Source organism: Struthio camelus, chromosome 25 (assembly GCF_040807025.1).
Source record: "Struthio camelus isolate bStrCam1 chromosome 25, bStrCam1.hap1, whole genome shotgun sequence".
Taxonomy (NCBI): Eukaryota; Metazoa; Chordata; class Aves; order Struthioniformes; family Struthionidae; genus Struthio; species Struthio camelus.
The window spans coordinates 2,312,990-2,333,858 of record NC_090966.1 but is presented as its reverse complement, the minus strand read 5'-3'; the positions used below and the strand labels follow the sequence as shown (position 1 = coordinate 2,333,858).

Sequence of the window (20,869 nt, the reverse complement as noted above, 5' to 3'; positions counted from 1 at the left end):
GGCACCACCATGCAAGAGGGGGCCATGTGCAGCCCTATATCAAAGAGCCCAGTCCCAGCTTCTGGAACAACCACAGGAATGCTTTGCTTCAATAAAGGACCCCTCCGACTCCGGTGGTGGTCAAGTAGAGCTCACTGGGGCATCCAGCATACACTGATACCCTTGCTACTTCTAAAACCCCACATTGCAATATAGTCTGTTCTCTATGAGCGATCAGTTACTGACAACATGCATTTACTCCTGACACGGGGATTACTCCTTGAGTCGTGCAGCAGACCCAGAAAGGGGACTATCTAGGTCGAGCTCCCCGTGCCCTTAGGCAGGAAAATTCTCCAGGTTATTTTTAATCCTAAAGGCATCTAAGAGCCCAGCTGGGGTGCTTCAGGCAGGACCGGCATCCCTTCTGACAGAGTGAAACTGAAACCACAGCTTGGAAAGGTCTGCACCTTCACTGTGGCACTGTGCACCTTCACTCTAGAGTTCGGGCAGAGAAAACGAGGTGGCTGCTCTAAGCACCAGGACGCCACAACAGTGTCTCACAACAGGCTCTCCTGCGTCCCAGGCAGCCGAGATGGGATTTCACAAGCACTGCGTTCTTCAAGGTCTGCCACGCGCAGGACAGGAACGGCGCAGCCCTTTTCTGCTCCTCACCCTGCCACGCTCTTCCCCATGGATCTCCAGAGCCGGCAGAGAAATCTCGCCAGCTGCGCCCACCCTGCCTGGCTGAGGCCTGTCCCCGAGCACAGGGGAGCTCCCCAAGCAGTGCAGTAAAACCTGCGGTGTGTTCGGAAGTTTGGAAGAGTTTTGGAATGGGACTGCAAGACTTGGATGAGATCTGGAGCGATTCCTTCCAGGCCTGGTGCTGTGCAGGGAGATCAGATCAGAAGAGCCCACGCACTCTCTGTGCAGCCCAGGGCAAGTGCGGTCCCATCCTGGGGTGTACAGAGGGAGAACCCTTCCATGGCAGATGCTCCTTCACCAACTTCTCCTTCCTGTGAGGCCACTGACACCTGCCCCTTTCCGAAAGCGGATCTTGGCCTGCAGATCCCTGGGTGCGCAGGGCACAATAGTGCTGCTAGGGGACAGCTGAGGGCCCCTTGCCCAGAGCTTGGCCTGGCCTAGAGGCACCCCCACCCTCCCTCCCTTTCCCGCCCCAGGTTTTTGCACAGCTCAGGAAGCTTCCTGCGCCAGGGTGTCTTGCACAGCACAGAGGTACAGGGCAGCGTCGGAGACCTTGACTTCCTCCAGTCGCAGGAGGCTGTATTTCCCCGTGGTGTTCAGCCATGTGGTGAATCGGCCACTCTCCCTGGGGCCAGCTGCTGCCTGATATGAGACCAGCTGGGGGGCTTGGCCTCTCCTCTGCTGGTACCAAGAGGTACCAGCATTAGAGGTTGAGGTCTGATAGGTGCAGGTAGTCTGGAAGGTGCCCCTCTCCTGCACTGTGACTGGTCCCTCTTGCTGTGTGACGGTGGTCTGGCCCATGGCATCTGGAAGAAAGCAAGAGTCAGGGACTGTGCAGGGAAAAGGCTTCAGGATGCAACCCCCCCAGGGAAGAAGGCTCCCTCTCCCTTGCTCTGCAGCAAGGTAGTGAGTAGTGGTTTGGGGCAGGAGCTTGGCGTTTTTGGCTCAGTGTTGATCCCGCGCCGTGATAATCCCACCACCTCCTGCCAGGATGCCCCTGGAAGAGAGCTTTGCTGTGCCCCTGCTCCCAGCTCCACGCTCTCCTGTCTTGCCAGGCCCTTGTGTGCCAGGGCCAGAACACCTGGAGTGCGGTGAGGGCTCCGGGGAGGTGCTACAAAAAGTTCCATCCTGCCCTCCCTCACGTGCCACCTCGCGTGTCTCCCCAGTAGTGGGAAATGAGGAAAAAGGAAGCCCTGGCTGTGTTGTCATGCATGGAAAAAAAGGGGGTGGCCAGGGCATGCTGCATTACATGTGCCAGCCAGGTGACAGACTGGGACACCCGAGTAATGTCAGTGGGATGAGAGCTTTCCAGCACCAGAGCTGCATCAGCTCTGGAAAATCCTGTATATCTGGGTTGCAAGGCAGTAATTTGGGGCTGCAGACAGCAGAGAGCTTCTGCAAGGACTCGTCTGCAAAACACCGGGCCCGGATGGATCAGAAAACAGAGGCAGGGAGACATGGATGGCTGGGGAGAGAAAAGCTGGAGAAGGCGGTCTTAGACGGTCCGGGGATGAGGGGTTCCTTTGCTGTCTTATCTTTTCTTGTCCAGCAGTAACAGCATCTTCAGAAAACAGGTGCAAAAACACCCATGCGATCTGCTATTTCCCAACATTTGTCCTGTTTTCCAGAGCAGATCCCTTCAGAGACCTGGTGAGGAGGTGAGGGTGTCCTGAGGAGAAAGAGGAACTATGGCAAGAGTAGAAGGCAGTGCTTACCGAGCGATTTCCCCAGGAGGGCAGCGAGGACCAGGTACCCGAGGTACATGCTGAGAGCGACCCTCCTGTTTGTGTGTGAGAGAGTCAGAAAAGCACCTCCCAGCCTTGAGAGAGCTGAGCTGCCGGAAATGACTCTGTGGGGGGAGCAAAGCAGGAAAGAAGGAAGAGAAACGGTTTGTTCTTATCATGCCTGAAACGTGCTGTCTGCAGTTCTCCCTCTTCTGGCAGCGACACCTCTTCTGGTGTTGCAGCTCCGGCAACAGCCTGCTGAATGTCTTCACGATGCAGGCAACCTGGGGGCTCTGGGTGCCCCATGGTAGGAAGGGGCTGCTCCTGGCCTGATGTCCCCGTGGAGTCCTCACCTCCCCAGACAGAAATGCACACCACTGCTTGGTCCTTTGGGGATTTCAGGGGTTTTCCCCACGGGGGTTTCTCGCCTTCCTCAGGGTCTGCAGCTCTCTGGAGATGGTGCTGTTTCTTCTGGGCACAGATGTCGCCATCATTTCTACCACTCTACCCTTTCCTTCCTCTGCTGCCTGGGAACAACACCTCTGCCTGGAATCCCCAGAGATAATTGGGACCCTGCACTTCTGGGAGGGATGAGTAGTTCTGGGAGGCGAGTGAGGGGAAGCGCAGAGCTGCAGTGGGAGTGCCAGAGTGGACCTGGGAAGGCAAGTGTAGGCAAGCTAGAGAAGTTGGCAGTGTGGACTTGCGTTTGTGCAGACAGTGACCGCATGTCCTTGCTTAGGATGCAGTGGAGAGGAGAGCTTAGCGGTAGGGCTGAGATTTCTGTGGCAAGGACGTCTAGAGAGATGATGGCCTCGTGTCTAAAGCACGCCCACCATGCTTGGAGGTGCAATCATTGCTCTGTCCCAGGCTCCCTAGCAGCTGCCCAAGAGCTGAACACTCAAGGCCAGGGCCAGCATTCAGGTAGGAGCCTAACGGACAGCTCATGCAGGCTGCGAACAGTCAAAAGGACACGAAGGAGGCTGCTGAGGACCCCCATCTCTTTGTCCCTCCTAGAAATAGCAACCAGACAAGCCATCCCCCAGCAAGGGAGAAGTGTCCCTGGTGTCTCCTGTCCTCTAGCACCCAGCCAGACACAGGGGCCTGCACCTACCTCTGCAGGAGATGGAGAAGGGATCCTTGCACCTACCCATGCCCACCCTGGCCCTCCAGACTGTCTGGACGTAGGTAGGACCAGGCACAGACAGAAGTGCCTCGACCCAGGTGTCCAGCTCAATATCCCCACGGGGGGTTTTCTTTCCCTCCTCTCCCTCGCAGAGGAGGCTCCTCAAGGGAAACGTCTCTGTGAAGGGCACTTGCTGCAGGAGCTCCTCACACAGAGACGGAAACACTCCCTCCCACTGGCAGGGGGAAGAGATCCCAAGCGGAGCCCTGTTTTTTGCAGAGAGTCTCTCTCTTCACTTGCCCGCATACACAGCCTCCCACTGCTTGTGCCACCCTGTCTCAGGCCCTCACTACCTAGGCAAGCACAAGGGCTACCCACTCTTAATCTCTTCCCATGAATGCCTCCAACAAGGATCCTTCATCAGTTCTCACGCGGGGCCTTTTGCTAAAACGGTAAGCAGGAGCTGCAGAAGGCAGGGTTTCAGCACAGCCACTCTCATTCACAGCCCTCCTCTCCTACGGACTTCAGCTGAGGCCTGTTCAGCTGAGGCCACGGAGGGGTGGTGAGCTGCGCTCTGCTCTCCCAAGCCTGTAAACCTGCCAGCAGTTCCCTGATAGGCGGTTACAAAGGCCAGCTGACACAGGGGAGAGGGCTGAACCTCTTCTCTCTGCCTCTGAGGCTCATGAAATGTGAGCTGCTGGAGGCGCAGGGAGTTTCCCAGGGGCAGCCGGTGCCCGGGACTCTCCTCTCAGAGGAGGAGGCTGCCCAGACGCTGTGCCCATGCCCCTGCCCCCGCCCCTGCCCCACAGGCCCGGCCAAGGCAGAGGCAGCACCGGGGACTGGCGGGGGCAGGGAGCGAAATGCGGGTGGGGGAGCGGGAGCCGTGGGGAGGCGGCGAGAGGGACAAAGGGGCCGGCAGGAGCGGGAGAGCCCCTAGCGGAGCGGGAGCGACGTGGGGAGTCGCCACTCACCCACGGCCGGGCCGAGCTGAGACAGCGGCAGGGCCGAGGCAGGCCCTGTGGCCACGTCCCGGCATTGCTCGCCCCTCTCTGCCCGTGCCCCGGAAAGGCCGAGGCATAGCTGGGCTGGGCTGGGGCAGGCCGCGGGAGGGTCGGCGAGGGGCAGGGAGCCCGTCCTGCAGGCTGGTGGACGGGCTGGGACCTTCCTGGTGGTGGCGAGAAAGGCCCTGCATCCCTGGGTCCCGAGACCTGGCTCCAGGGCTGCGAGGCCGGGTCGGGCTGCAGGGCACTTTGGCCGGGGCGACGGGGCCGGGCGCTGCTAGCGGCGGGGGAGGCAGGGGCTCCCAGCACTCAGGCCGCTCCTGCGGCAGCTGTGCCCGGGCAGCAGCTCGGCCCGGTGGGCTTGCCGGCGCCCTATTTCCCCGGGGGAGCCAGCGGGGCAGCGCATGAGTGGGCGGCACCGCCGTTCCCGGGCCAGGCGGGGACGCACAGGCAGCGGCTCCGGCACCGTGACCACTACACCAACGGCTCCGCCCCTCGTGGTCGAGCGGCACTTCCCTCTGCCCGCCCGTGCCTCCGGCCCAGCGCCCTCCGGCTCCTCTGCTCCTGGCTCCAGCGCCCCCCGCCCCCCGCACAACGTGCTGCCCCGCTCCCGGCCGCAGCGCTGTCCACTGTGCCGAGAGCAGACAGGGTCCCGGGCACGCACAGCGTCCCGCCGCTTCGCCGCAGCGGGGCGGGGCGCGGCGGGCCAGGTTGGGGTTCGTGCACAGCGACAGCGGCGGCTGCCAGGCTCTCGCCGCGTCTCCCAGGGCGCACTAATACAGCGTGGCGTCCTGCCGCTGCGCCCGGGCGAGGCGCAGGGCGCCACAGAGGCGCTCGGCGGCCGTGAGCGCGGGGCCCGCCTCTGACACCCGTTGCTATCAGCTGCGGCCATCGGTGCGGGCGCTGCCGCGACCAGGAGGAAGTTTGGCGCCCCTGCCCGTTGGCGTGTGAGCAGGCGGGGATGGTGCGGGTGCCGGCGGCCTCGCTGGCCTCTGCCGACGGCTCCTGCTGCACCGGGGCTCCCTGCTGCCGCAGCCCCTGCCGAGAGAGAGAGAGAGGGGAGAAGAAAGTCACGTCGGCAAGCGCTTTCCTGCCCACAAAGGAGGGGTGCGGGGGGTGGGCTGAAAGGAAGGCTGAAGAGAGGAAGGCTCGCAACGAGGAAGGGCTGTAGTGGGGCGGGCACAGCTGCCTCGGTAGGTGCAGGCAGCGCGGAGGAGCAAGGGAGACGTGAGAGCTGGCTGCTCGACAGCATGGCCGGGGAGAGGAGGTGTGCGAAGGAGCCGTTGGGCCAGAGGCGAGAGTGGGGCAGGGGGAGGGGGAGCCGGCCGTCCTGGAGTTTCTTAGCCTAGAAGGTAGAAATATATAAGTTTTACAGGGCAGCAGATACAGTACCAACTGCAACACTGATGAATAAATGCAGGACAATTTGCTTTTGAAGGAATGTTTCCTGCAGAAGAAACAAGGAGTTTCCAGGCCCAAGCAACGCTCTGGACAGCCCTGGGGCTTTCCTGGTGGGAGGCAGGATTTGGGGCCTATGCTGGGGCAGGGCAGCTGCACCAGAGCAGCTGGTGCTTTGCAGCAAAGGCAAAGTGCGTTTGTATGTCCTGGGCTGCCTTGCAATGCTGCAAACACTGGGTGCCATGCGAGCCTCGGTTGATCCTGTTTTTTTGCCTGGCCCATTTCTCTTGCTTGCCTTTGGCCCCACAAATAAAAGATGCCCACACATGGTAAAGAAAGCAAGCTGCTTCTCTGGGGAGAGCGTAACAGTGAGGTGAACTTGCAGCACAAGGCCAGGGAGGGCTGTGCTGGACCGGGGAAAGCTAGTGTCCAGGTAGGGGAAGATTCTAGGAGTGCCTCGGGCTGTGCACCACACTCAGGGGTGCTCCGTGTGTAGAGTACGGAGCATTTGGGAGCGTGCTAAAAATAGAGCCATGCCCTGCAGGAGGCCCCCACCTCTGCTATGGTCTCCAAGAGCAGAGCAGAGCAGAGATCAAGGCCACAGAGCAAACGGATTAGCTGGAAACTGCTGGTCAGGTGGTCCGCAGACACCTCTGAAATACCCGCCTGCCCTCCACACAGGGACACGGAGCCCCCACCCTGCTCCTGCCTCTGCCCCTGTCCCTGCCTTGCAGCTGACCGTGACCCTACCCCTGCCCTGCTCTGGCCTTCTGCCCTGCTCAGCAAGGCCGGGGCAGGCAGCAACAGGGAGTCCCCCATGAAGCGGCCCTGCCTGCCCCAAGGTCAGCCTTGCAGCATGAAGAGCATCTCCCCCAGCACCGTCTCCACCACCTGGGCTGGGAGACCATAACCACGCCCACACGGCCATGGCCCAAAGCAGGCCCAAAGCACTGAGCCAGTGGGGCCACCTCAGGCACAGCGCCATGGCCTGGGCAAGCCCCCGGGGACCCAGGCTGTCCAGTAGCGCTGCTCCTGACTGATATCCCCACCCCAGGAATGCCTGGAGGACCCTGCAGAGGCAGACAGAGCACGGTCAAGCCCGGCCAATGGGCGGGGCGAGAAGGGCTGAGGGTGCCAAAAACAAAGCAGGGATCCTGCCCTGCCTGGGATCTTATGGCCATGCCACAGCACAGGGTCACCTGGGACAAGCATACAGCAAGCAACAGCTCTCTGCATGTGACCCAGCAGTTTCCTGGGAATAGAGAGAAGCCTCCACGCTCTGCATGTCCTCACCTGGAGAGAGGGAGAAGATGCCACAGCTGCAGGCACCGAGAAGGCTGTTGTTCTGGGTGTTCTCCAGGACTGGCCTCACTTTGCTGCCGGGAGGCAGAGGCTCTCATTGCACACAGGGCTGGAAGCGCTACTCTGAAACCCGCCAGTGTGGATGTGTCTATTGAGGCGGTAGGGCCAGCAGTGGCCCTGCTGCTGGTCGTGGAGCCCTATGGAGAGGTTCCTCCTCTGCCAGGAATATATAGGCTCAGGACAGAGCGGACAGTCTAGGCCAGTGTGGCGTGACACCTTCTCCTCTTCCTGCCTCCCCTCCTGAGCAAATATCTGGGAGAGTGGGAAGCCCCACAGTCAGGCTGAGAGCAGGGCATGGCAGAGGCCCTTCAGGCAACACCGTCCCACTGCTCCCAGGGTGCCGAGCGCCTCCAAGCCTGGACAACTGCAGGTGGGATTGGGCTACGAGGAGGCCATAACCAAGGCAGTTGATGGGGAAGGTAGCTCCTTGCAGTGATGGAAAGCATGCAGAGATGTATAGGCACAAGCCAACAGGCACTCAAAGACACATGCATGCACGCACATGCATAAGAACCCATAGGCCTGCATGCAGTCCATCACACCTTCTAGTACACAAACACAGTCCCACAAACACTAGTGCATAAGATCACACGGCAGGGGAGGGAGGGAATGCCAAGAGGACCTCCCAGAGGAGGAACTGAGGAAAGAGGACTGGAGTGCTGTGTGCAGGACAAGGCCCCAGACAAGCTGACAGCACTCTTTGACGACTCTGAGGGACTGCCTGCCCCAGAGAGAGGAGGAAGACCAACAGGTCGGCAGATTTCTCCTGAGAGCTGCATTAGGAAGAAGAGACATGAAACCCAGCAGTGCAGCTCGCCTGCCTGCGCAGGTGAGCATTAGTGGCCACTGGAGGGAGCTGGGAGGGAGGAGGAGAGAAGGATGTGTCACGTCCTCACACACAGGAGGCCTTGGGCATCCATCCAGGGACTGCAGGGTGAGGAGCAACTGCACCCCTTCCTGAGAATGGGACTACAAACAAGGCCACGGGAGTGTCCCAGGGTGCGACATTCCCAGGGAGAGGAATGTCACAGCCCTTTTCTGCTCCTCGCCCTGTCAAAATCTCCCTGCCCTACAAGGACTGCTGAAAGGAGGGTGCTTGTCAGCCCCTACAGGAGGCACCAGTGGCAGGGACTATTGTTCAGTCAGAGCCCTGACTGAATGAGCCCTGATGATCCGGCACTCCTGGTTTCAGCCTCTAGAAAGGTCTGGGTGAATAAGTCTCTGCTGCAAGAGCTGCTTTCACGCTAATGCCCTCCTGTGGTCAGCCTGCACTGAGGTGGAGTGGGGTGGTGGGCGGCGAAGGCTGTCCCAGGGGCTGTCAAGCACACCAGGAAGCCTTGGTCCATGTCCTTTGCTCCTCCCCACCTCAAGGATTTTCCCCTTTCCAGGGGCCAGGGCTCCAAGTCCCAGGGAAGAAGATTTGTGCTGGCACCCTTATGTTCTCAAGACGTGCATCCTGCCCTTGATTTGGGAAGAAGCCCTGTGCAGCGAGGGAAGAAGTTTTGGGCGCGGGACTGCAAGACTCAAGGGAGTCTCCTACCAGTTCCTTCCGGTCCTTGGTGCTGTACAGACAAGACACATCAGAGCAGCCCACATGCTCTCTCTACAGCTCACAGCAAGCATAGTCCCATCCTGGGGTGTAGGGGGACAACAGAGGCTCTTTCACCAGCTGCTTCTTCCTGTGAGGCCATTGACACCAGTCCCTTTCAGAACGAGGATCTTGGCCTGCAGATCCCTGGGTATGGAGGGAAAAGAGCGGTACCAAGGGAGAGCTGAGGGCTCCTGCCTCAGAGCTTGGCCTGGCCTAGAGGCACCCCTGCCCCCTTTCCCGCCCCAGGTTTTTGCACAGCTCAGGAAGCTTCCTGCGCCAGGGTGTCTTGCACAGCACAGAGGTACAGGGCAGCGTCGGAGACCTTGACTTCCTCCAGTCGCAGGAGGCTGTATTTCCCTGTGGTGTTCAGCCATGTGGTGAATCGGCCACTCTCCCTGGGGCCAGCTGCTGCCTGATTTGAGACCAGCTGGGGGGCTTGGCCTCTCCTCTGCTGGTACCAGAGCAAGTTATTAAAATTAGAGGTCTGATAGGTGCAGGTGGTCTGGAAGGTGCCCCTCTCCTGCACTGGGACTGGTCCCTCTTGCTGGGTGACAGTGGTCTGGCCCATGGCACCTGGAAGAAAGTGAGAGTCAGGGACTGTGCAGGGAAAAGGCTTCAGGATGCAAACCATGACAGGAGGGAAAAGCCTCAGCGGGGAAGGCTCCCTCTCCCTTGCTCTGCAGCAGGAGCCTCAGGGCTGGGCACAGCAAGGTGGTGAGTGGTTTGGGGCAGCAGCGCAGAGTTCTTGGCTCCGTGTGGATCCCGCAGCATGATTATCCCCTCACCTCCTGCCAGGATGCTCCTGGAGGAGAGCTCTGCTGTGCCCCTGCTGCCTGCTCTTCTGCTGTCCAGAGTCCCAGGGAACGTCCTGCCATGCCTGGCCTTTACGTGTTGGCACCAGGACATCTTCAGTGTGGTGAGAGGCCCACACAGGGTGCTGTGAGAAAGTTACATCCTCCTTCCAAAATCCTGCCATCTCAGATGGTTCCTGTGTCCCGGAGTGCATGGTAAACCAAAGCTCGAGGGAGGCAAAAGGAAGCCCCGGCAGTGCCGACGTGCAGGAGGAAATGAGTGGTCCGGGCAGGCTGCGCTACTTGTGCCAGCCAGGAGAGAGACTGCGACAAGCTAATAACGTCATGCCTGGGCCTGCAGCAGCCTTCATAAGATCAGGTTTTTTGCGTTGCAAAGAGAGAAATTTGGGACTGCAGGACAACTAAGAGACCCACGGCAAGACAGTTGTGAAACATTGGTCCCAGATGGGTCAGAAGAGAGAAGCAGACAGAGGTGGATGGTTGGCGAAAGGAAATTGGGAGCCGGTGGTTCACAGGGATCAGGACAGGTTTCTCCTCTCTCGGTCTTCCCTTTTCTTCTCCAACAGTAACAGTGCCCTGAGACTATTTGTGGGAAAGCACACACGAGCCAACACCTCCCAGCATTTTCCCACTATACAAGACCATCTCCCTGCAGAGACATAGAGCCAGGAAGGGGCTAGGGTTTCCCATAGACAAGAGGAATTATGCCTCAAGTAAAAGTCAGTGCTTACCCAGTGGTTGCCACAGGAAAGCAGCGAGGACGAGGTACCCGAGGTGCATGCTGAGCCCGACCCTCCGGTTTGTGTGTGAGAGAGTCAAAAAACCACCTCCCAGCCTTGAGGGAGCAGAACTGCCGGAAATGACACCACTAAGGGAGCAAAGAAGGAAGCACGTTTTCTTTCACCGCGCCTGAAAAGCCCCTGCTGTGGCTTTCTCTCCTCCACCATTGTCTTTGCCTCCCCAGCTACAAATGCTTGCTCTTCTGCACACTACTGCTTGGCCCTTTGGGGGTGCAGGGCAGTTGCCTCACTGGGGTTTCACATCTTCCTCCGTGGTCTCTGCTTCTCTCTGGATAGTGGTATTTCTTCTACGAGCAGGCTTCCCCACTGTTGCTACCGCTTCTCCCCATTCCTTCCTGTGCTGCCCAGGAACCACAGCTCTCTGCAGAATCTCTAGCAGGCTGAATGGGAAGCGCTGCTCCGACCTACGCCTGGGAGTCTGACTGTGTGCTGTGCAGGGGGGATAGCCTGCAACCCCCGAGAGGAACCAGACTCCAGTAGGGGCTGTAGGACTGCCACAAGTCCCGACGTGACAAAATCATCTTATTGCATGGGTGAAGGGCTGAACAGTGAGCAGAGACCAGGATGCGGGATTAACAGTGTGTTGTCCCCAGCCCTACCCCAACCCCCGCACCCCCACCCCCACCAGGGAGCACATGGAGCACTCAGCAGGGTGCTGCAATGTGAGGGAGTGAATGGGGCAGCCCTGCGCCCTGGAGCAGGAAGTGGATGGGAAGGGGTGTGGGCAGGAGGGACCCCAACCTTTTCAGAACCGCTGTATGCACTAGTCACAGCAGAGATAACAATTTCTGCTCATTCTGCTTAAGTCTACATGGGGCTATGTTTTCAAAGGAAGGACAGTAATAATTCTAATAACGACTGCCTGCATTCCCCCCAAGAAGAGAGGCACTAAAGCCAGCAGGATCTCTTGGAAAAAGCACTAGGTACAGAGGGGCAAAGTAGTTCCCAGAAATGGGGTGACCAGCTGTTTTCTGGTGGGCAGAGAAACCCACACCGACTCTGGGACGCAAGACCTTCCCCCAGCTGAGGGCTGGTGTCTCCCCTGGCCTGGAGGAGAGACATGAAAAGGAGTGGGACTGCTCAGAGGCAGGGGCTGGCAGCGGGTGGAACAGGGAATCTTGTCCAGCGTCTGGCTGATGGGTCTTGCTCACATCCTGCGGGGTTAGCTGATTCCCACATGCAGGGCTAGGGAGGGATATTCTTTCCGTGTGCCTCTTTGGCCAGGGGGCAAAACCACAAGAGCAGTTGTGCCTCCTACCAAGAGCCCGCTTCCCCAACTGGGGCCATGAGCGGAGACAGCGGGAGGAGGAACAGGGAGAGAAGCAGGTAGGATACCTCTCCTACGGACTTGCTCCAGTGGTCCAGCTAGTTTGAGCACAGGATTTTGTGAGCTTGGTTTGGCTTGTGTATGCTGCAGTCTTCAATGGGTCTGCCTCCAGTCCTGTCTCCCCTGGAACCCATGTCTGATTTATTGGAACCTTTTCCTCATCCAAGGCCCTGGTTCTAGAAACAGCTCTAAAAGTCACACCAGCGCGTGCCTCTCGACATTTTCCCCTGCCACACAGGCTTGGCAGGCAGAGACCAAACCTCACCACAACCCCCGGGTGCTGTTGCTGGGCAGGCTTCAGCTCAGGGCTTCTTGCAAACAGTGGCAGGGAGGGATCCACTCCCCAGAGCAGCCCACAAGCCTTTCTGGGCAATGCTGCATGGCGTACACACCAGGGTGGGCTCAGCGCACAAAAATAGACAGCACTGTCCTGGAGCTCGGCATCCTGCACATGCAGAAGCACCAGGGAGCTCTCAGCAGACAGCGCAGAGGAGAACCTCCCTGAATCCACATGAGGTTTGGAATTGTCCACACGCAGCAGCATCTGAGGGGCCTGGGTCAGGAACCGCTGGTACCAGAAGACGTAGGGATAACGGCTGCTGGTGGAGAAATTGCAGCGCAGTGTTGCACTGTGTCCTGCCTGGACGGTCGTTTCTGGTGGGAACTGGAACACAGAGTCCTTTTGTGCATGACCTGTGAAGCCAGGAAGGCATTTTGGCTCTGCTTATCCGTGTGGCCATTTATTGACTACTTCATCAGCTCTCTTGCTATCCCCGTTCTCCATCTGACCTCTCATATCATGCAAAATGCTGAGCTGTGCATCTCTGCATGCTTCATCTTGCAGGCTCTGGTCACTCCTCACCTCACACCCTAGACGATCCTACTTTCCAGCAGTATCCTGCGGGCTTTGAGTCCATCAGTTGTCTTCCTGTCAGTCCCTGAGCTGTATTAACTGTTGGTCTCGCCTTCAGCAAGACAAGCGATGAACTGTTCCTCCCCTGCCTCTGATCGTAACTGCTTACGGTAACGTTTTCGCCAAACTACACACCACATAATCCGTCCTTGACCTGTCCTTGTACAGCATTTGAGTTTCTTGCACTGAGTTAACCTTCTCTATATGTCCTTCCGGGATTACACCCAACCCTACACAGATCTGTAGCATTTTACCCAATACATCTAGGAGAAAAGATCCTATAGGCAGTATTGGGCTAGCATCTAGCATCTCTCTCCTTCCAATTGCAGATGCATTAACAGTGCGCGCAAGAATGCAACTTTCTACAACACTAAAGCGTAGTCTTAGTCCTCCTTTGATGCCCATTCCACCTGGCATAGTGCAGGTTATTAGCGATGTCCCATCTGCAACCCCCGCCTCCCTACAGAAACACTGCCAGTTACCTGGAGGGTCAGGACTCACATCCCCCGCTTCCACCCCCGACAGCACAAACTCTTGCCCTGCTCCTCCCCAGCCTGCAAGTTGTGTCTCACCAAAGTCTGCCAGTCCCACCAGGGCTGCCAGGAAAATCAGGGCCATGTCAAGCTCTCCTCTTCACGGGGTGACCAGGGACCTTCCAGAATGAGCGAGCTGAAGCTTGCGGGTTCCTGCCTTCTCCTCCCTCTGCCAGCTCAAAGCAGCCTCCAAACCTCAGCCCAGAGGGTGGAGCAAAGCTCCCTCACTGCTGCTTCAGATAGGCTTCCTTGAGGCCCACACCTCTACCACAAGACGGCTCTCTGGAGAGATCTTGGGCTAGTGCTGAAAGCGCTCAGCAAAGGAATCCAACTGCAGGAATCCTTGCTGGGCCCCAGGCTCCCTAAATCCAGGGCCATGCCTTTTCAGCGCCGGAGGTTTGGTACTTGTACGGTTAAGCCACGTGCGCAGTTTACTTCCTCTGAAGTCCAGGCCGTGTTGCCAAAGGGACTGTAGGACCATAATGGACGGTTAAGGTAGGCTGTGGTCAGGCAAGAGGGACACAGAGGAGGCTCCTGCGGCCTTCCTTCTCTTTTGGCCCTCCTGAAGATCGCAACCTGCCCCACCATCATACAGCAAGGGACAAGCACCCCAATGATCTTCTCCTGCCATCCGGCACCCAGGCAGACCGAGGCACCCCCAGCCAGTTCTGGAAAGGACAGGAAAAGCAACCCTTGCGTGCCCCCGTGTCCACCCTGTCCCAAGGGAGAGTCTGGGTGGAGACAGGACCATGCACAGGCAAAAGCGCCTGGACTCAGCTGTCTGACACTCTGTCCCCAGGGCGTTTTTCTCTTCCTTCTCCCTTGGCCACAGAGGCGGCTGGCTCCTCAAGAGAAATGTCTCTGAAAAGAGCACTTGCTGCAGTGTTGTAGAAAAACTCTACTTGCAGCAATTTAGTTCAAACAGCCTTTATTCACACACGCGCGCGCACACACGCTGGCAGCTGCAAGGGAAGCATGTCCAGTGCACAGCTCAGACAGAGGACCGCCTGATTAGCATAAGTAGATGACTTCTATGCCTTTCTTCAGGGTGGTATGGTCACTATCTGACACTCTCTGACTGGCGACACATATAAAGTAAAGAACAGAGAGAATGGATTCTTCTACTAGAAAACTCCACAGCTTCTAGTCAGTTCTACCCAGTTTGAATTCCTGGCGAGCCAGGCAGGAGTGAAGGAGTTGATGCAAATTTGCGGAGTTCTTCTTTGTTCTACCTTAATACGGCAGTGATTAGGAAAACGGAGTCAGTCTTGCCACTATTGACTCTCTGTTACTTCCATAGCAGAAGTCACCCATGCAGGGACAGACACACTCCCTGAATCCGGTAGGGGGAGGACACCCCAGTATAACCTTCTCTTTTACAAACGATGCCTCTCTATCCAGAGCACAACTCCCAGAGGCGGCAGACAGACACAGCAGTTTGTGCAGCAGTTTGCGCAGAAGGCAAGAAGGCACCTTCGTTTCTCCTGGCAGTGTGTGCTTCCTCAGGTACGGTCAGGACACGCTGCAGAGCACGTTCCCCAGTGGTGGTTGGAGTTGCTACGTCACCTGTGTGTGAAGCTTCAACCCAGACAGACCCTCTGACAGCAGATGCAGCTCTTCAGCTGTCAAGCTGCAGGGAGTGCCTAGGGCCTCTCCGTGAGGCCTGGACTGACAGTCAGCTCTCCTGCAAGAAGGTGTGCTGCGGTTGATCAGTGGTATCGCCAGGTAAAGGAGTTACGGGAGGAAGTCAGTAGGCTGCGTAGCATCCAAGAAGGTGAGCAAGAGATAGAGAGGGTATTCTCGGAGACCGTGCAGCTCCAGGAGTCCCCACTCCCTACTGCAGCGGAGTTGCCAGAGGGCTCTGTACCGTGTGAAATGGTACCTCATAACACTGTTGAAGAAGGCTGGAAACTGGTCACTTCTCGTAGAAGGAGAAAGGCTCTCGCTCCTCCTCAAGACTTTGTTCCTTTGAGGAACAAGTTTAGCACCCTGCAGGCTGAGGAGGAGCTGGGCATTTCTTCAAGGGAAGCTACTGGCCTGACAGACCCCGTGCCAAGTGGGAACACCCGGAAGAAGCGGCGAGTGATTGTTGTGGGTGACTGCCTGCTGCAGGGGACAGAGGCACCTATCTGCCGACCTGACCTCTTGTCTGGAGAGGTTTGCTGCCTGCAATTCGGGGGCTCGAATAAGAGATGTCATGGAAAGAGTGCCAAGGCTTGTCCATGCAGCAGACTACTACCCTCTGCTGCTCTCCCATGTGGGCACTAACGACACCAAGGGCAAATTGGATACCATCAAACAGGATTTCCGAGCTCTGAGGACGGTGGTCAAGGGTCTGGGAGCCCAGGTCACTTTCTCCTCAGTCCTGCCTGTGAGGGGGAAGGACGGGAGGAGGAGTAGACGGGTTTTCCAGGTTGGGCAGCCTGGTAAGGAGGGCTTTAAACTAGGAAAGATGGGGGAAGGGCAGTGTTATAGAGACAGGGTAGTCAGTAAAACGCTGCTCAAGCCAGGATGCCTCCAGCAGGTGCATGCAGCCAGGGGAGTCAGCACAGGACATGCCTATGGAGGATCCTCTTGCACCTCTCCTGAGAAATCTGCATGCTCAGTTGCCTCTCTGAAATGCCTGTACACCAATGCACGCAGCATGGGGAATAAGCTGGAAGAATTAGAGATGTGTGTGCGGTCGCAGGGCCATGATCTTGTTGCAGTTGCAGAGACATGGTGGGATAGCTCACATGACTGGGATGCTGTCCTGGATGACTATGTGCTTTTTAGGCAAGACAGGCCAGGAAGGCGAGGTGGTGGAGTTGCCCTTTATGTGAGGGAGCAAGTAGAATGTGTGGAGCTCTGCCTCGGGGTGGCTGAAGAGCAAGTTGAGAGCCTAGGGGTAAGGATTAAAGGGCAGGCTAACATGGGGGGACACGGCGGTGGGGGTTTACTACAGGCCACCTGATGAGGAAGAAGTCGTCGAGGAGGCCTTCTACAGACAGCTGGAAGTAGCCTCACGCTCACAGGCCCTGGTTCTCATGGGGGACTTCAACCTCCCTGGCATCTGCTGGGAAGACAGCACAGCTAGGCACAAACGGTCCAGGAGGTTCCTGCAGAGGACTGATGATAACTTCTTGACCCAGGTGGTGGAGAAGCCAACAAGGAAAGGTGTGCTGCTGGACCTTGTACTAACAAACAAAGAAGGCCTGGTTGGAGGTGTGAAGGTTGGGAGCAGCCTTGGCTGCAGTGACCATGAGATGGTGGAGTTCTGGATCCTGCGAGGAGGGAGCAGGGCAGCAAGTACAATCGCAACGCTGGACTTCAGGAGAGCTAACTTGGGCCTCTTCAGGGACCTCCTTGGAAGAATCTCGTGGAGTAGGGCCTCTTCAGGGAAGTGGGGTCTGGGAGAGCCGGTTAACATTCAAGCATCACTTCCTCCAGGTTCAAGAGCAGTGCATCCCTCTGAGGAAGAAGTCGAGCAAAGTGGGCAGGGGACCTGCATGGATGAGCAAGGAGCTCCTGGCCTAACTCCAACAGAAGAAGGAAGTCTACCGAATGTGGAAAAGGGGACAGGCCACTTGGGAGGAATACAGGGATGTTGTCAGAGTATGCAGGGATGTGAGGAGGAAGGCTAAGGCCCACTTGGAATTAAATCTGGCAAGGGATGTCAAGGACAACAAGAAGGGCTGCTTCAAATACATCAGTAGCAAAAGGAAGACTAGGGAAAATGTGGGCCCGCTGCTGAATGGGGCGGGTGCCCTGGAGACAAAGGATACAGAGAAGGCAGAGTTGCTGAATGCCTTCTTTGCTTCCGTCTTCACTGCTAAGGCCAGCCCTCGGGAATTCCAGACCCTGGGGACAAGAGAGAAAGTCTGGAGAAAGGAAGACTCTCCCTTGGTTGAGGAGGATGGGGTTAGAGATCATTTGGGCAAGCCTGACATCTAGAAATCCATGGGCGCCCCGATGGGATGCGCCCACGAGTGCTGAGGGAGCTGGCGGATGTTGCTGCTAGGCCACTCTCCATCATCTTGGAAAGGTCAGCAGAGATTCACCAAAGGGAAATCATGCTTGACCAGTCGCATTGCCTTCTCTGATGGCCTGACTGGCGGGGTAGATGAAGGCAGAGCAGTGGATGTTGTCTGCCTGGACTTCAGCAAGGCTTTGGACACTGTCTCCCATCACATCCTCCTAGGTAAGCTCAGGAAGTGTGGGTTGGATGAGTGGCCAGGGAGGTGGAGGGAGAACTGGCTGGATGGCAGAGCTCGGAGGGTTGTGGTCAGTGGCGCAGAGTCTAGTTGGAGGCCTGTAGCTAGCGGTGTCCCCCAGGGGTCAGTGCTGGGTCCAGTCTTGTTCAACGTATTCACTGATGACCTGGGTGAAGGGACAGAGCGCGCCCTCAGCAAGTTTGCTGATGATAGTAAAGTGGGGGGAGTGGCTGGCACACCAGAAGGCTGTGGTGCCATTCAGAGGGACCTGGACAGGCTGGAGAGTTGGGCGGAGAGGAACCTCCTGAAGTTCGACAAAGGCAAGTGCAGGGTCCTGCACCTAGGCGGGAATAACCCCATGCAGCAGGACAGGCTGGGGGTTGACCTGCTGGAAAGCAGCTCTGCAGAGAGGGACCTGGGACAACAAGTTAAGCATGAGGCAGCAATGCGCCCTTGTGGCCAAGAAGGCCAACGGGATCCTGGGGGTGCATTAGGCAGAGTGTTGCCAGCAGGTGGAGGGAGGTGATCCTCTCCCTCTCCTCAGCCCTGGGGAGACCACATCTGGAGTACTGTGTCCATTTCTGGGCTCCCCAGTGCAAGAGAGACATGGCATTACTGGAGAGAGTGCAGCGGAGGGCTGTGAAGATGATGAGGGGACTGGAGCATCTCTCCTCTGAAGAAAGGCTGCAAGAGCTGGGCCTGTTGAGCCTGGAGAAGAGAAGACAGCTCCTCCTGAAGGTCATCACTAAGCATCTGGAGGACAAGAAGGTGATCAGGAGTAGTCAGCATGGATTCACCAAAGGGAAATCATGCTTGACCAATCTGATAGCCTTCTATGACGGAATGACTGGCTGGGTAGATGAGGGCAGAGCAGTGGATATTGTCTCCCTGGACTTCAGCAAGGCTTTGGACACTGTCTCCCATCACATCCTCCTAGGTAAGCTCAGGAAGTGTGGGTTGGATGAGTGGACGGTGAGGTGGCTTGAGAACTGGCTGGATGGCCGAGCTCAGAGGGTTGTGGTGAATGGCGCAGAGTCAAGTTGGAGGCCTGTGGCTAGTGGTGTCCCCCAGGGGTCAGTGCTGGGTCCAGTCTTGTTCAATATATTCATCAATGACCTGGAGGAAGGGACAGAGTGCACCCTCAGCAAGTTTGCTGAGGATACTAAACTGGGGGGAGAGGCTAACACACCAGAAGGCTGTGGTGCCATTCAGAGGGACCTGGACAGGCTGGAGAGTTGGGCGGAGAGGAACCTCCTGAAGTTCGACAAAGGCAAGTGCAAGGTCCTGCACCTAGGCAGGAATAATCCCATGCACCAGTACACGCTGGGGGTTGACCTGTTGGAAAGTAGCTCTGCTGAGAAGGACCTGGGAGTGCTGGTGGACAACAAGTTAAACATGAGCCAGCAGTGTGCCCTTGTGGCCAAGAAGGCAAATGGTATCCTGGGGTGCATTAGGCAGAGTGTTGCCAGCAGGTGGAGGGAGGTGATCCTGCCCCTCTCCTCAGCCCTGGTGAGGCCTCACCTGGAGTACTGCGTCCAGTTCTGGGCTCCCCAGTCCAAGAGAGACATGGCACTCCTGGAGAGAGTCCAGCGGAGGGCTACCAAGATGATTAGAGGGCTGGAGCATCTCTCCTATGAAGAAAGACTGCAAGAGCTGGGCCTGTTCAGCCTGGAGAAGAGAAGATTGAGAGGGGATCTCGTCAACGTGTACAAGTATCTGAAGGGGGAGTGTCAAGAGGATGAGGCCAGCCTCTTCTCCGTGGTGCCCAGCAACAGGACAAGAGGCAATGGGCAGAAACTGAACCACAGGAAGTTCCATCGGAACCTGAGAAAAACTTTCACTGTGAGGGTGACAGAGCATTGGAACAGGTTGCCCAGAGAGGTGGTGGAGTCTCCTTCCCTGGAGATATTCAAAAGCCGTCTGGATGTGATCCTGGGCAATATGCTCTAGGTGACCCTGCTTGAACAGGGAGGTTGGACTAGATGATCTCCAGAGGTCCCTTCCAACCTAAACGATTCTGTGATTCTGTAAGACTCAGAGGCAATCTCCTCAGTGTGTAGAACTGTCTGAAGGGAGGGTGTCGAGAGGATGGGGCCAGACTCTTCTCCGTGGTGCCCAGCGACAGGACAAGAGGCAACGGGCACAAACTGAAACACACGCAGTTCCAGCTGAACACGAGGAAAAACTTCTTTCCTGTGAGGGTGACAGAGCACGGGAACAGGTTGCCCAGAGAGGTAGTGGAGTCTCCTTGGCTGGAGATATTCAAAACCCGCCTGGACGCGATCCTCGGCAATATGCTCCAGATAACTCTGCTTGAGCAGGGGGATTGGACTAGATGATCTCGAGAGGTCCCTTCCATCCTTGGCCATTCTGTGATTTCTGGGATTTCTGTGATGCATGAGTGCCCGGAGAAGGATCGACGGATCTTTGTATGGCTGCCTGCAGGGACGAATAGGCAGAGAGAGGGGGGAAGGAGGAGGACTGAGGGGTTAGTGGTGAAGAGAGGCTGTGAGAAAGACCGCCAAGCCAAAGGAAAGACATTTTGTTGAAAGTACGTTCCTGCTGTTCTCACAGGCTGAAACCTCCCTCTGAAAAACCCTCCTTCCTAACTCTTAGAACCATGGCAGAGGAGAAAGGATGCTTGTGACCTCCCCGGGTGGCACATGGCCCTACTTGTCATCTCTGCCAGGTATCTCCAAGCCCTAGTGGCTAACAGCCTTGTCACTCTCAGCGTGTGAAGTGACCAGCACCTGCTGACCGCCATGTACTTATTCCTCCGGTAGCCTTTTCTCCTCGGAGATCGCTACATTGCTGTAGGCATAATGCTCCATTACAGCACTAGCCTGAGCAAGAAACGCTGCTTCCTGCTGGCCCTGGGAGCGTGGGTACTGGGTTTTGTGGTCACCTTCTCCCAGGTGGCTCTGCTGCTGCAGGTGCCTTTCTGCACTGAGAACATTGTTGACCATTTCAACTGTGATGCTGAGCCTCTCTTGTGACCTGTTCTGGAAGAAGTCTCATGGAGGCCTGTGGCTTCCTGGCGTGTGTCACCCTACCCCCCAGTGCCAGGGCTGCAGGTCTCTGTGGGGAAGAGGTGAGGCCTTGGTCTCTGAGCACGGCAAGAGATGCCCAGTGCCTGGAGCAATGCTGCTTGGAGCAATGCGCCTGGAGATGGGGGCTGTGCCCTGAACCATGGGCAGGAGGATCAGGAAGGAAATTTTGCCTAGGCCCTGGATGCCAGACTCCTAATTCGAGGCCACCATGGCATTCAAGAGTTCCTCCTCTGCACGCATGGGCGCTTGAGGGAGGCCCAACCTCTGCACCCATGGGCGCTTGAGGGAGGCCCAACCTTTTAATGGCTACCTTAAGCCAAGGGTGGAGGGCCAACAAGAAATGGTCAGGTATCATAGAAAA

At 57.3% G+C, this 20,869-nt stretch overlaps 2 gene segments (V, D, J or C); both read right to left on the bottom strand.

Annotated features, from left to right (window-relative positions):
* Positions 1-823: 823 nt before the first annotated feature.
* LOC138062183 (T cell receptor alpha variable 1-2-like) lies at positions 824-5,401 on the bottom strand. The segment is given in 2 exon segments: positions 824-1,487; positions 2,397-5,401. Coding segments are annotated over 2 exon segments (366 nt in total).
* Positions 5,402-9,139: 3,738 nt separating this feature from the next.
* On the bottom strand, positions 9,140-10,472 carry LOC138062159 (T cell receptor alpha variable 1-2-like). The segment is given in 2 exon segments: positions 9,140-9,453; positions 10,424-10,472. Coding segments are annotated over 2 exon segments (363 nt in total).
* Between the last annotated feature and the right edge of the window lie 10,397 nt (positions 10,473-20,869).